The sequence below is a fragment of the Cephus cinctus genome, unplaced genomic scaffold (genome assembly GCF_000341935.2).
Source record: "Cephus cinctus unplaced genomic scaffold, Ccin1 Ccin1_scaffold0307, whole genome shotgun sequence".
NCBI classification, from domain to species: domain Eukaryota; kingdom Metazoa; phylum Arthropoda; class Insecta; order Hymenoptera; family Cephidae; genus Cephus; species Cephus cinctus.
Window position 1 is genome coordinate 218,433 of NW_014333010.1, and position 10,059 is coordinate 228,491.

General features: G+C 33.3%; 4 protein-coding genes and 1 pseudogene across 13 annotated transcripts; 2 read left to right on the plus strand and 3 right to left on the minus strand.

Moving 5' to 3' along the window:
• Positions 1-332: 332 nt before the first annotated feature.
• LOC107266301 (probable NADH dehydrogenase [ubiquinone] 1 alpha subcomplex subunit 12) lies at positions 333-1,263 on the minus strand. The gene is made up of 3 exons (XM_015736639.2): positions 1,130-1,263; positions 927-1,009; positions 333-682 (listed from the first exon to the last, which is right to left on the minus strand). Exons 1-3 carry the CDS (start codon positions 1,222-1,224, stop codon positions 444-446), a joined length of 417 nt encoding a protein of 138 aa, XP_015592125.1. The 5' UTR covers positions 1,225-1,263; the 3' UTR covers positions 333-443.
• Positions 1,264-1,297: 34 nt separating this feature from the next.
• On the plus strand, positions 1,298-3,904 carry LOC107266297 (protein lifeguard 4). 4 transcript variants are annotated; one of them, XM_015736627.2, is made up of 6 exons: positions 1,298-1,457; positions 1,876-2,030; positions 2,114-2,222; positions 2,296-2,401; positions 2,546-2,697; positions 2,860-3,904. In XM_015736627.2, exons 2-6 carry the CDS (start codon positions 1,898-1,900, stop codon positions 3,107-3,109), a joined length of 750 nt encoding a protein of 249 aa, XP_015592113.1. In that variant the 5' UTR covers positions 1,298-1,457; positions 1,876-1,897; the 3' UTR covers positions 3,110-3,904. The 4 variants fall into 4 exon arrangements, with proteins under 4 accessions (XP_015592113.1, XP_015592115.1, XP_015592116.1 ...); XM_015736629.2 differs by having other exon boundaries at positions 1,299-1,499; positions 1,881-2,030; XM_015736630.2 differs by having other exon boundaries at positions 1,299-1,457; positions 1,881-2,030.
• LOC107266254 lies at positions 3,816-4,964 on the minus strand (annotated as a pseudogene).
• On the plus strand, positions 4,728-7,853 carry LOC107266298 (protein lifeguard 4). Of its 7 annotated transcripts, none has more exons than XM_015736637.2 (6): positions 4,728-4,866; positions 5,232-5,381; positions 5,465-5,573; positions 5,647-5,752; positions 6,840-6,991; positions 7,149-7,853. In XM_015736637.2, the coding sequence occupies exons 2-6, from the start codon at positions 5,249-5,251 to the stop codon at positions 7,396-7,398; spliced, it is 750 nt and encodes a 249-aa protein (XP_015592123.1). In that variant the 5' UTR covers positions 4,728-4,866; positions 5,232-5,248; the 3' UTR covers positions 7,399-7,853. The 7 variants fall into 7 exon arrangements, with proteins under 7 accessions (XP_015592123.1, XP_015592120.1, XP_015592119.1 ...); XM_015736634.2 differs by having other exon boundaries at positions 4,745-4,984; positions 5,205-5,381; XM_015736633.2 differs by having other exon boundaries at positions 4,745-4,984; positions 5,208-5,381.
• A 304-nt stretch (positions 7,854-8,157) lies between these two features.
• On the minus strand, positions 8,158-9,938 carry LOC107266300 (60S ribosomal protein L26). Its single transcript, XM_015736638.2, has 4 exons — positions 9,831-9,938; positions 9,310-9,490; positions 8,619-8,759; positions 8,158-8,348 (listed from the first exon to the last, which is right to left on the minus strand). The coding sequence occupies exons 2-4, from the start codon at positions 9,475-9,477 to the stop codon at positions 8,211-8,213; spliced, it is 447 nt and encodes a 148-aa protein (XP_015592124.1). The 5' UTR covers positions 9,478-9,490; positions 9,831-9,938; the 3' UTR covers positions 8,158-8,210.
• Between the last annotated feature and the right edge of the window lie 121 nt (positions 9,939-10,059).

A 10,059-nucleotide genomic window follows, 5' to 3' on the forward strand; every position in this document is an offset into this window, starting at 1 on the left:
CTTGGACCATTAATTACATTATTGCTGGAGGGTGACTTTTCGTGCGTTATTCGTAGAAATGATTGTTTCGGTTTCTGACGTAAAGAACGTCAATGACTCGATGGGCCACCTGCAGTGCCTTTAGGAAAAGCTATGATTCTTCCTTTCACTGACAATAGCTGCATAGGATTAATCGATAATTTATTGATTTGAACAAAAAATATGATTTCGTCACGTTACGTGTAAAACGTTGTCATGGTACGGCAGCTCTTAGGTGTTCTTAATGAAGCTTTTGAACGTCATTAATTATGGGTAAATCAATGTGGATTTGTAGATCATAAAACTATTACTAGTCTCTGTATTAAGAGTTCGTTTATTTACATATAGGGAATTCAGGAATATAAGATAATAAGTTACAGTACTTTGTTAGTTTACTATATCTTTGAACTAGTACAAAATGCCATTTAAGGCTTCCATGCTTCAATTTTTGGCCTGGTAGTAGAATATGGTACATATATCTTATTTGTACCAGAGAGATTGGGCTCGTGCTCCTGTAGCATCCACTTGTACTTTGGACGGTTTGGATCTTTATGCGGGGGTAAATCTGTTTTGTAATGAAGCCATCCGTACCATTCGACTGGAACTTGGGATGCATCATACTCTAGCCTCACATGATCAGCGTATTCTATCCATCTGTTACGGCCTATAAAAATAGTTTATGTATCATTTTGTGTATTAATCAACTGAAGCTGTACGACAACTATTCTTATATTCACGATTATTTGAAACTTAGATATTGTACATTCTATTACATGAAACAATAAATATTGCGGAAACGTATAGACAATAAAATTACAGTATTTTATAAGTAAACCAATGAAGCATTGTTTTACAGTACTGAGTATCATGTTAACACAATCAGAAAATGAGTAGGAAAACTTGATTACCAATAAAGTATTCGTTATTTTCATAATAACGATTCCCGTACTTGTCTTCGCCCACTAAGGTTCCAATTTTCAATTCTTCTCGCCTGCCAAATAAAAATTTTAGAATTAATAGCCATATTACCCTAACCTCAGCATCTTTGAGATAAAAATTAGAAAATCATAGTAATATTAATTTATAAATTAAAGTATTAACAATTATGTACAAGTATAAAGCTCTCAGGGATTTAAAGATGCCACCATTATGCCGAATTATCTGGATCAAACGCACAAATTTGTCAAGTCCGATCACCCTCGCCATTTTTACTTGACAAGTTACATAAACATGGAATGTCTCGACACTAGATGTCAGGATTTGGTTGCCATCTATGGGGAAAAGTTGAAAAAAACAGCTGGAAATCAATCGGTAATACCTGAAAAAAGAGGCACGTGACTAATCTTACGGAAAACAAGGATTGACAAGGACATTGACAGGAGAAAAGAACATTTAACGAGGAAGACGATAAGCTGTTAATCTACATTGATCCACATACTGTGAGTTGTACACGAAAATCATTATTACCGAGCCAATAAAAGGTAATAAGCCTTCAAAGTCATGAAAAAATTTTGTATTAGCTAATGTCAATTACTCGTGTCTGTTGTACATATGTTGATTTACAGCGGTTAACCTAGAACATTTAAAGTATTTGGAAAATGGGTAAAACTTAGGAATGCGTCTCCCTCTTAAAGTTAGCTGCGAAATATTAAAGAACCTACTAAAGGTGTGTAAATATATATACTATATATATGACATTAAGAGGGAGGCGTATTCTTAAGTGTAGCTGGAAAATGTAATATATTTATTATGACGTTTAAGTTTATTGCTCATTGGAGAGTTCTGGTTTCGACTCTAAATTCATGTTCTACCTAGATTTATCTCCTATTCAAAAGTAAACCATTATTTTTGTTTTAGTACAGACAAAAGAGACTTAGCAATGGCTACTGTACCATTGATGTTTGCGGAAGAAGATGTTGAGGGTGGTGGAAAGGAAGAACATGCTGGAGGAATTCAAAATGATTTTGCATACAACAACAATGTTCACAATGCCAACATTAAGATTCGCATGGGTAAATAATAATAATTACTGTATACATTTTGCTGTATCGAAGCTCTTGAATGACGTAATTGCAATTCACAATATAATTTTCAGCTTTCTTGCGCAAGGTATATGGATTATTGAGTATTCAGTTACTGATGACAGTAATTGTAGCTGCTATATTCATGATGTGTGAGCCAGTAAAATTGTTTATTCAACAAAAGTAAGAATTTAAAATTACATGCATGTTTTTTATTCATCTATAATACAAAAAACTAATTGATTTCTAATTATAGTACATGGATGGTAGGTGCTTCATTTTTTCTGACTCTTGGAATTCTAATTGCTCTTTCTGTCAAGAGGAAAGATCATCCTGCCAATTTGATACTCTTGAGTGCCTTTGTAAGTAAAATTCCACAATTTGTAAAGTTGCCATTGAAGAAATTAATATCACAATATAACATGAACCACTTCAAGAAAGAGTCGTATCCTGCAGCTTTACCCTCTTGGTCTTTACTAAGGATATTTTCTAATTTTTATTTACAGACTTTGGTACAAGCCTACACTGTTGGTGTCATAGTAACGATGTATGATAAAACCATTGTTCTCGAAGCACTCTTGATTACTCTGACTGTTGTCATTGGATTGACAGCTTATACTTTCCAAACAAAAAGAGATTTCTCATTCATGGGTTTTGGGTAAGTTATTATTATTAACGTTCATATATTATTGACTATGTATTATAAGTAAATATAGAAAAATTCGTATCAATTACTTTCTCATAATGAATGCATTTGATGAGATTTAATTAATATAAGACATAGATAGATATATACATAATATATCATTTTATTTTGTAGGTTATTCGCAGGATTGTGTGTGCTATTAGTCGGTGGTTTGTTACAAATTTTCGTACAAAGCACTGTACTAGAACTTGCGATAAGTATTGGCGGTGCATTGCTATTTTCTTTATTTATTGTCTTTGACACGCAATTACTAATGCACACACTTTCACCAGAGGAGTATATCCTGGCTACGATCAACCTCTACCTGGATATAATAAATCTGTTTCTTCATATCCTGCGAGCTCTTGCTGCCGCAAAACAGTAAATATCTTATTATCCGATGTTATCTACGTAAATTGTACTTTATGTCTCTATTTCCAAACTTTCTATTAGTTCAAGCTATCGTATTGACAGTTCAGTTTATCGAATCACGAAATTATTTCTTATCGATTTTATCGTTTGAAATTAATTGATTTATTCACATGTGTGTCATCTTCTATTGCGCAAGTTACACGTAACGTACATGCGATCTTTGTACGGGTTAAAACAATGTTTAGCGAGTGCACAGAATTATTGTAGTACAGTATTGCATTTTTAGGCATCATGTTAGAGTGTATACATATGATATACTGTATATTTTAAATATATATTATTTGGCTATTGTATTGGTTCTGTGTATAGCGTAGGCAGTATGTGTGCTATTATCGGACCATCAATTACATTATTGCTGAAGGCTGACTTTTTGTCGTAATTCGTAGAAATGATTGTTTCGGTTTCTGACGTAGAGAACGTCAATGATTCTATGGGTAACCTGCAGTGCCTTTAGGAAAAGGTACGGCTCTTCCTTTCACTGACAACAGCTGCATAGAATTAATCGATAATTTGTTAATTTGAACAAAAAATATGTTTTCATCACGTTACGTGTAAAACGTTGTTATGGTACGGCAGGTCTTAGGCGTTCTTAATGAAGCTTTTGAACGTCATTGATTATGGGTAAATCAATGTGGATTTGTAGATCATAAAACTGTTACTAGTCTCTGTATTAAGAGTTCGTTTATTTACATATAGGGGATTCAGGAATATAAGATAATAAATTACATTACTTTGTTGGTTTACTATATCTTTGAGCTAGTACTAAATGCCATTTAACGTTTCCATGCTTCTTTTTTTGGCCTGGTAGTAGAATATGGTACATATATCTTGTTTGTACCAGAGAGATTGGGCTCGTACTCCTGCAGCGTACTTTGGATGGTTCGGATTTTTATATGGGAGTAAATCTGTTTTGTAATGGAGCCATCCATACCATTTGGCTGGAACTTGGGATGCATCATACTCTAGCCTCACATGGTTAGCATATTCTATCCATCTATTACAACCTATAAAAATAGTTTATATATTATTTCATCTATTAATCAGCTGAAGCTGTACGACAACTATTCTTATATTCATGATTATTTGAAACTTAGATATTGTACATTCTGCTATATGAAACAATAAATATTGCGGAAACGTATAGACAATAAAATAACAGTATTTTATAAGTAAACCAATGAAGCATTGTTTTACAGTACTGAGTATCATGTCAACACAATCAGAAAATGAGTAGGAAAACTTGATTACCAATAAAGTATTCGTTATTTTCATAATAACGGTTCCCGTACTTGTCTTCGCCCACTAAGGTTCCAATTTTCAATTCATCTCGCCTGCCAAATATAAACTTTAAAGTTAATTAATAGCAACATTACCATAACCTGAGCACCTCTGTGATAGAGGTTAGAAAATCAGAGTGACATGTAATTTATAAATTAAAGAATTAAAAATTATATACCAGTATAAAGCTTTCAAGTATTTAAAGATGCCACCATTATGCCGAATTATCAGGATCAAACGCACAAATTTTTCAAGTCCGATCACACTCGCAGTTTTTGCTTGACAAGTTGCATAAACTTGAAATATCTCGACACTAGATGTCAGGATTTGTTAGCTATCTACCGGGAAAAGTTGAAAAAAAACAGTTTGAATTCACTCGGTAATATCTAAAAAAAGAGGCACACGGCTATTTTTGCACAAAACAAGAACAAGGTCAGATGATGGCATTGCCAAAAAGAACATTTAACAAGGAAGGCATTAGCTGTTAATCTACATTAATCCACATACTGTGAGTTGTACACGAAAATCATTATTACCGAGCCATTAAAAGGTATTATGTTTTTAAAGTCATAACAAGATTTTGTATTAGCTAATGTCAATTACTCGTGTCTGTTGTACATATGTTGATTTAAAGCGGTTAACATAGAATTCTTAAAGTCATTGGAGAATGTAATATATTTATTATAACGTTTAAGTTTGTTGCCCAGTGGAGAGTTTTAGATTTCGACTTTAAATTCAAGTTCTACGTAGATTTATGTTCTACTGAAAAGTAGAACATTATTTTTGTTTTAATACAGGCAAAAGGGACATAACAATGGCCAGCGTGCCTTTAATATTTGCGGAGGAAGGTGTTGAGGATGGTCGAAAGGAAGACATTTTTACAAACTTTGATCATAATTTTGCACGCAACGACAATATTTACAATGCCAACATTCAGATTCGCATGGGTAAATAATAATTATTACTGTATACATTTTGCTGTATCGAAGCTCTTGAATTACGTAATTACAATTCACAATATAACTTTCAGCTTTCTTGCGCAAAGTATATGGATTATTAAGTATGCAGTTACTGATGACAGTATTTGTAGCTCTTATATTCATGGTGTGCGAGCCAATAAAGTTTTTTATTCAACAAAAGTAAGAATTTAAAATTACATGTATATTTTTTATTCATCTATAATACAAAAATCTAATTGATTTCTAATTACAGTACATGGACGATATATGTTTCATGTTTTCTGATGATTGGAATTACAATTCCTCTTTATATTAAGAGAAAAGATCATCCTGCCAATTTGATACTTTTGAGTGCCTTCGTGAGTAAAGCTCCACAATTTGGAAAGTTACTGTTGAAGAAATTAATATTGCCTTATAATATTAAAAAGAACAAGAAACAGTGTTTATTATACTGAGGTTGCAGCCTCGTTAGTATAAATTGCATAGACATATCTCAATAATTATAACAAATCCTAAACTTAACCTAACAATTAAAATTACATTTTAGGTACTAGACTAAGACTATAGTTAAAGTTGCTCTCATAAAGTAAGTAGTTTTGAAAGACACAGTCGTGGAGGACTCACGAATGTTAGCAGGTAGTCTATTCCATAACCTGATACCCATTATAAGTACAGACTTGTGATAGGAGGTAGTGCGGCATAGATGAGTATTTAGGTCGAGGTAATGTATATACACGAGTACAGGGGCTAGTCGTAGTCGTATGTGTTCTATTTATTAATTTTGGAGCAAAGAATTCAGGTCTTTGATAGACTATAGCTCGGTATACAAATATTTCTAAGCAATAGAGTCTGTGTGTAACTTGAAGTCTAAATAATGCAAAGAGATATGCTCGAAGTTGCGTAACTTAAGTATAAACCGAACACAACCGTTAAATGCCCTTTGTAGCTTAGCATCTTCTTCAGTCGTGATGTCCACTAATTCAAGCGTGCAATATTCAAACACTGGTATAATGAGGAATAAGACAAGTTCCTTTCTTAGGTAGCGCGACAGACGTTGCCCATTTAGTCGTAGTTGGTATAGGGTATGAAGACTCTGCTACAAATTGCCGTGGTCTATTCCCGCCAGCTGGAGTGAGAATGAGCCCCAGGCTCTGTACACTATGAATGTAGGGTACATATGTATCATCAACCTTGATTTTCTTTAAGTTATCAAGTTGAAGAGTGTTAACATACTTGGCAGAGCCACATATCATGGACTTGGTTTTGATCGGATTTAGGTATAATTTATTTAGTCTAGCCCCTGTCGATTAGGTTAAATTGCAGAATATGACTTCTTGAAGTTAGCTATTGATTATTTACTTTTTTTTTACATCAAGCTGTTGATTCGTATTCTGCAGTTCACCCTCTTGGTCTTTACTAAGAATATTTTCTCATTTTGATTTACAGACTTTGTCAATGGCCTACAGTATTGGTGTTTTAGTATCGTTGATTGATAAATCCATTGTTCTCGAAGCACTCTTCATTACTCTGACTGTTGTCATTGGATTGACAGCTTATACTTTCCAAACAAAAAGAGATTTCACATTCTTGAGTTCTGCGTAAGTTATTATTAATATTCATATATTAGTTACTATATATTATAACTAAATATAAAAAAATTCGTATCAATTATTTTCTCATAATGAATGCCTTTGATGAGATTTAATTAATATAAGACATACATAGATACATACATAATATAATTTTATTTTATAGGTTATTTACAGGATTGTGTGTGCTAATAGTCGCTGGTTTTTTACAAATTTTCATACACAACACTCTACTAGAACTTGCGATATGTATTGGCGGTATATTGCTATTTTCTTTATATATTATAGTTGACACGCAATTATTAATGCTCAGACATTCACCAGAAGAGTATATCCTAGCTACAATCCACCTCTATGTGGATATAATAAATCTGTTTCTTCGCATCCTGCAATTAATTATGATCTTAAAAAAGTAAATATCTTATTATCCGATGTTATCTACGTAAATTGTGCTTTATGTCTCTGTTTCCAAACTTTTTGTAAGTTTAAGCTGTCATATTAACAGTTTGCTTTGTCAGATAGTATTTAGTATGAAAAGCACTTCAGCTATACCTTTAATATATTCATGAACTATCTATTTATTTAAGTATTGATATGTTGTCAAAGTCATTTATTGGAGTCCTTTCAGGGAACAGTCTGACACAATTGAATACATTTGATCAATTTTTTATTTGTCTTTCAAAACTATTTAAATAATTTTTTAATAATTGTTAATTTGTATGCATAGCTGTTTGCACTTTCAGAAAGGTGATGGTGACAGTGGGAGCTTATTTGCTTTTAAATATGAAATCCTTTATATTAATTGTGTTATCAGTTAGTCATTGTATAATTCTTTATTGTCTATTGAAAATTAATAAAGTCTATAAAAGTATTACTTCTGGATTCAAATTATTGATCATCTACAGAATAATAATAAAAAACACTAAAATGTCATTTAAATCCAACTTTTTCTCGGAAGATATAAATTGAATGCTTTTTCAGTAAGGAATCATTTGAAATCATCCATTACGCGAATTTTCCTTAAGTATTTTAATAAGAAAGGAAGAATTACTCCCTTGCCAATAAGTTTGTGATAAAGAAACCTTTCCACTTTATATTTTTCATAAAGCATGAAGTACATATGAAAAATATATTTGCAATTATTTCCAATGGTTCAAAAAATAAAGGAATATAAATATTTGAGGTTTTCTGTGTTTTATTGTGGTACATAAATGAGGCAATGTATTGTTTACGAAGTTTCCATAGCGGCTGTCGAATCCTCAGTGTACTTGCCCTTGTCTTTACCCAGGGCAGCGAGGCGACCCTTGCTCCTCCTGTCGATGATCTTTTTGCGATCCTTGTCCATCTTCAACTTGACGATGACCGTCTACAAAATAAAAAATAATTTCAATAAAGTATTTTCTTTTGCTTTAATAGCCACACTTTTCTTTTATTTAATATGTAAGATCAGTGCCAACTACTCTGCATTAATCAGACCAAGTTCAGACAAGTTAGCCGACAAACAGGAGAACCCTGAACGCAGTTTCACAAGCCAAACTTGATTGTCCGCTTCTACGTGAATGGTTTAATTCATCATATCAAAATTTTTCATAATACACAAGTATGCCTTTTCTACCGACTCCATTATAGAATTTACCTTGGAGGGATCGATGCCGACGTAAACGCTGGCACCATTAGCTTTCTCGCGTTGAATTCGTTCAATATATATGACAAATTTTTTTCTGTACACTTGGATCACTTTGCCGACTTGTTGACCCTTGTAGTGACCACGAACAACCTGAACAGATGATGTATAAGTGCCATTAGGATACACAAACTAGTTATACTAATATTCAAGTACTTTTAAATTAATGTTCAGTGCCAACTTTTCTGCAGGATACGAACCGGATGTAATCGGTCAATTGTCACCCGAGAGAACCTCGGGAACTATTTCACGACTAGCATCGTTTGTTCGCATCATCCGTGAATGGTTTAATTCATCATAGTAAATTAACTAGAATATATAAATGTTTAAAAAGATAAAATCAACTAGTTATTAGACGCAGAATGTGTACGATTAAAATAATTTTTAAAAAACTTTATATTCAGCTGACAAAAATCAATATAACATGTCCTGCAACACGCAACCAGTAAAACCCACATAGACGAACACGCGTGGAGTGTAAAACATAGAGGTTAGGTTACGTAAAATGTATTAGCTGCATTTATGCAATTAGCAGAGGATTACAAGAGAATGAACTTCAAAATTAAATATCCTAGTAGTAACTTAGAAAGGTTATGGATTGGAGCACGAAAGCGGTTTAAACATTGAGGTTAGGTTGCGTTACCTGGACTTCATCTTCCTTGCGAATGGGCATAGAACGCACGTTATATTTTTGTCTCAACTCCTTGGAGACAGGTGCAGTCATCAGCCTCCTTCTAATGTGAGAAGGAGCAGTAAAATGCCTCTTGCGATTTTTCCTACGCGAGGAAGTCACCAATCTGTTGAACTTCATCTTGTCGAATCTCCTGGACACAAAATAGAATGAAATTATCATGTAATTTCATTGGCAAAAATTTTATTTAAATCTCGTTTACGCATTTGTCATGTTTGCTAAAACTATAGATAACAATGTATTTCAGTGAAACTCAAAAAGTATATGGCAAAACAACGATTCGCATGGATCTTACGAGTTCTGTCACTGGGCGACAGAGTTGTGCCCTTTGAATGAAACGTTTTTGTGCCATGGAAAAAATACTGCTACATTTTGCCGCGGCGAGGATTGTACTCGGTACTTTTCTATGATTTCATTAGCCGATTGGATTTCTTTATGGAAGATTAATGCAGATTCTCGAACGTGAAACTCACCGACAACAGCAAAGTACCACAACACTAACCGGAAGAATGCCCACGCGCCGGAAATAAAACGTTGTACAGTCTGCTGAGTGCGCAGTGCGAACTGCGCACCGGGAAATTTGAATTACTGTACGTAATCTTTAGACTAACGAAGAAGAAAAATTGTATTAACGAAAGCGGATGATAAATACGCGATAAAATTATTGTTACATGATTATTAAGATTAAATCACAATAATGTT

Bases quoted from the DNA above. Each gene is read 5' to 3' on its own strand.
- LOC107266301 (XM_015736639.2), bottom strand. From the start codon at position 1,224: ATGGCGAGGGTGATCGGACTTGACAAATTTGTGCGTTTGATCCAGATA. The intron at 1,010-1,129 runs GTACATAATTGT...TTTATTTGGCAG, and splicing joins TCCCTGAGAGCTTTATACTT to GCGAGAAGAATTGAAAATTG. The intron at 683-926 runs GTAATCAAGTTT...CTATTTTTATAG, and splicing joins AAATAACGAATACTTTATTG to GCCGTAACAGATGGATAGAA.
- LOC107266297 (XM_015736627.2), top strand. From the start codon at position 1,898: ATGGCTACTGTACCATTGATGTTTGCGGAAGAAGATGTTGAGGGTGGT. The intron at 2,031-2,113 runs GTAAATAATAAT...TATAATTTTCAG, and splicing joins CAACATTAAGATTCGCATGG to CTTTCTTGCGCAAGGTATAT. The intron at 2,402-2,545 runs GTAAGTAAAATT...TTTTATTTACAG, and splicing joins TGATACTCTTGAGTGCCTTT to ACTTTGGTACAAGCCTACAC.
- LOC107266298 (XM_015736637.2), top strand. From the start codon at position 5,249: ATGGCCAGCGTGCCTTTAATATTTGCGGAGGAAGGTGTTGAGGATGGT. The intron at 5,753-6,839 runs GTGAGTAAAGCT...TTTGATTTACAG, and splicing joins TGATACTTTTGAGTGCCTTC to ACTTTGTCAATGGCCTACAG. The intron at 6,992-7,148 runs GTAAGTTATTAT...TTTATTTTATAG, and splicing joins TTCACATTCTTGAGTTCTGC to GTTATTTACAGGATTGTGTG.
- LOC107266300 (XM_015736638.2), bottom strand. From the start codon at position 9,477: ATGAAGTTCAACAGATTGGTGACTTCCTCGCGTAGGAAAAATCGCAAG. The intron at 8,760-9,309 runs GTAACGCAACCT...TCATCTGTTCAG, and splicing joins GCAAGGAAGATGAAGTCCAG to GTTGTTCGTGGTCACTACAA. The intron at 8,349-8,618 runs GTAAATTCTATA...TTTATTTTGTAG, and splicing joins TCGGCATCGATCCCTCCAAG to ACGGTCATCGTCAAGTTGAA.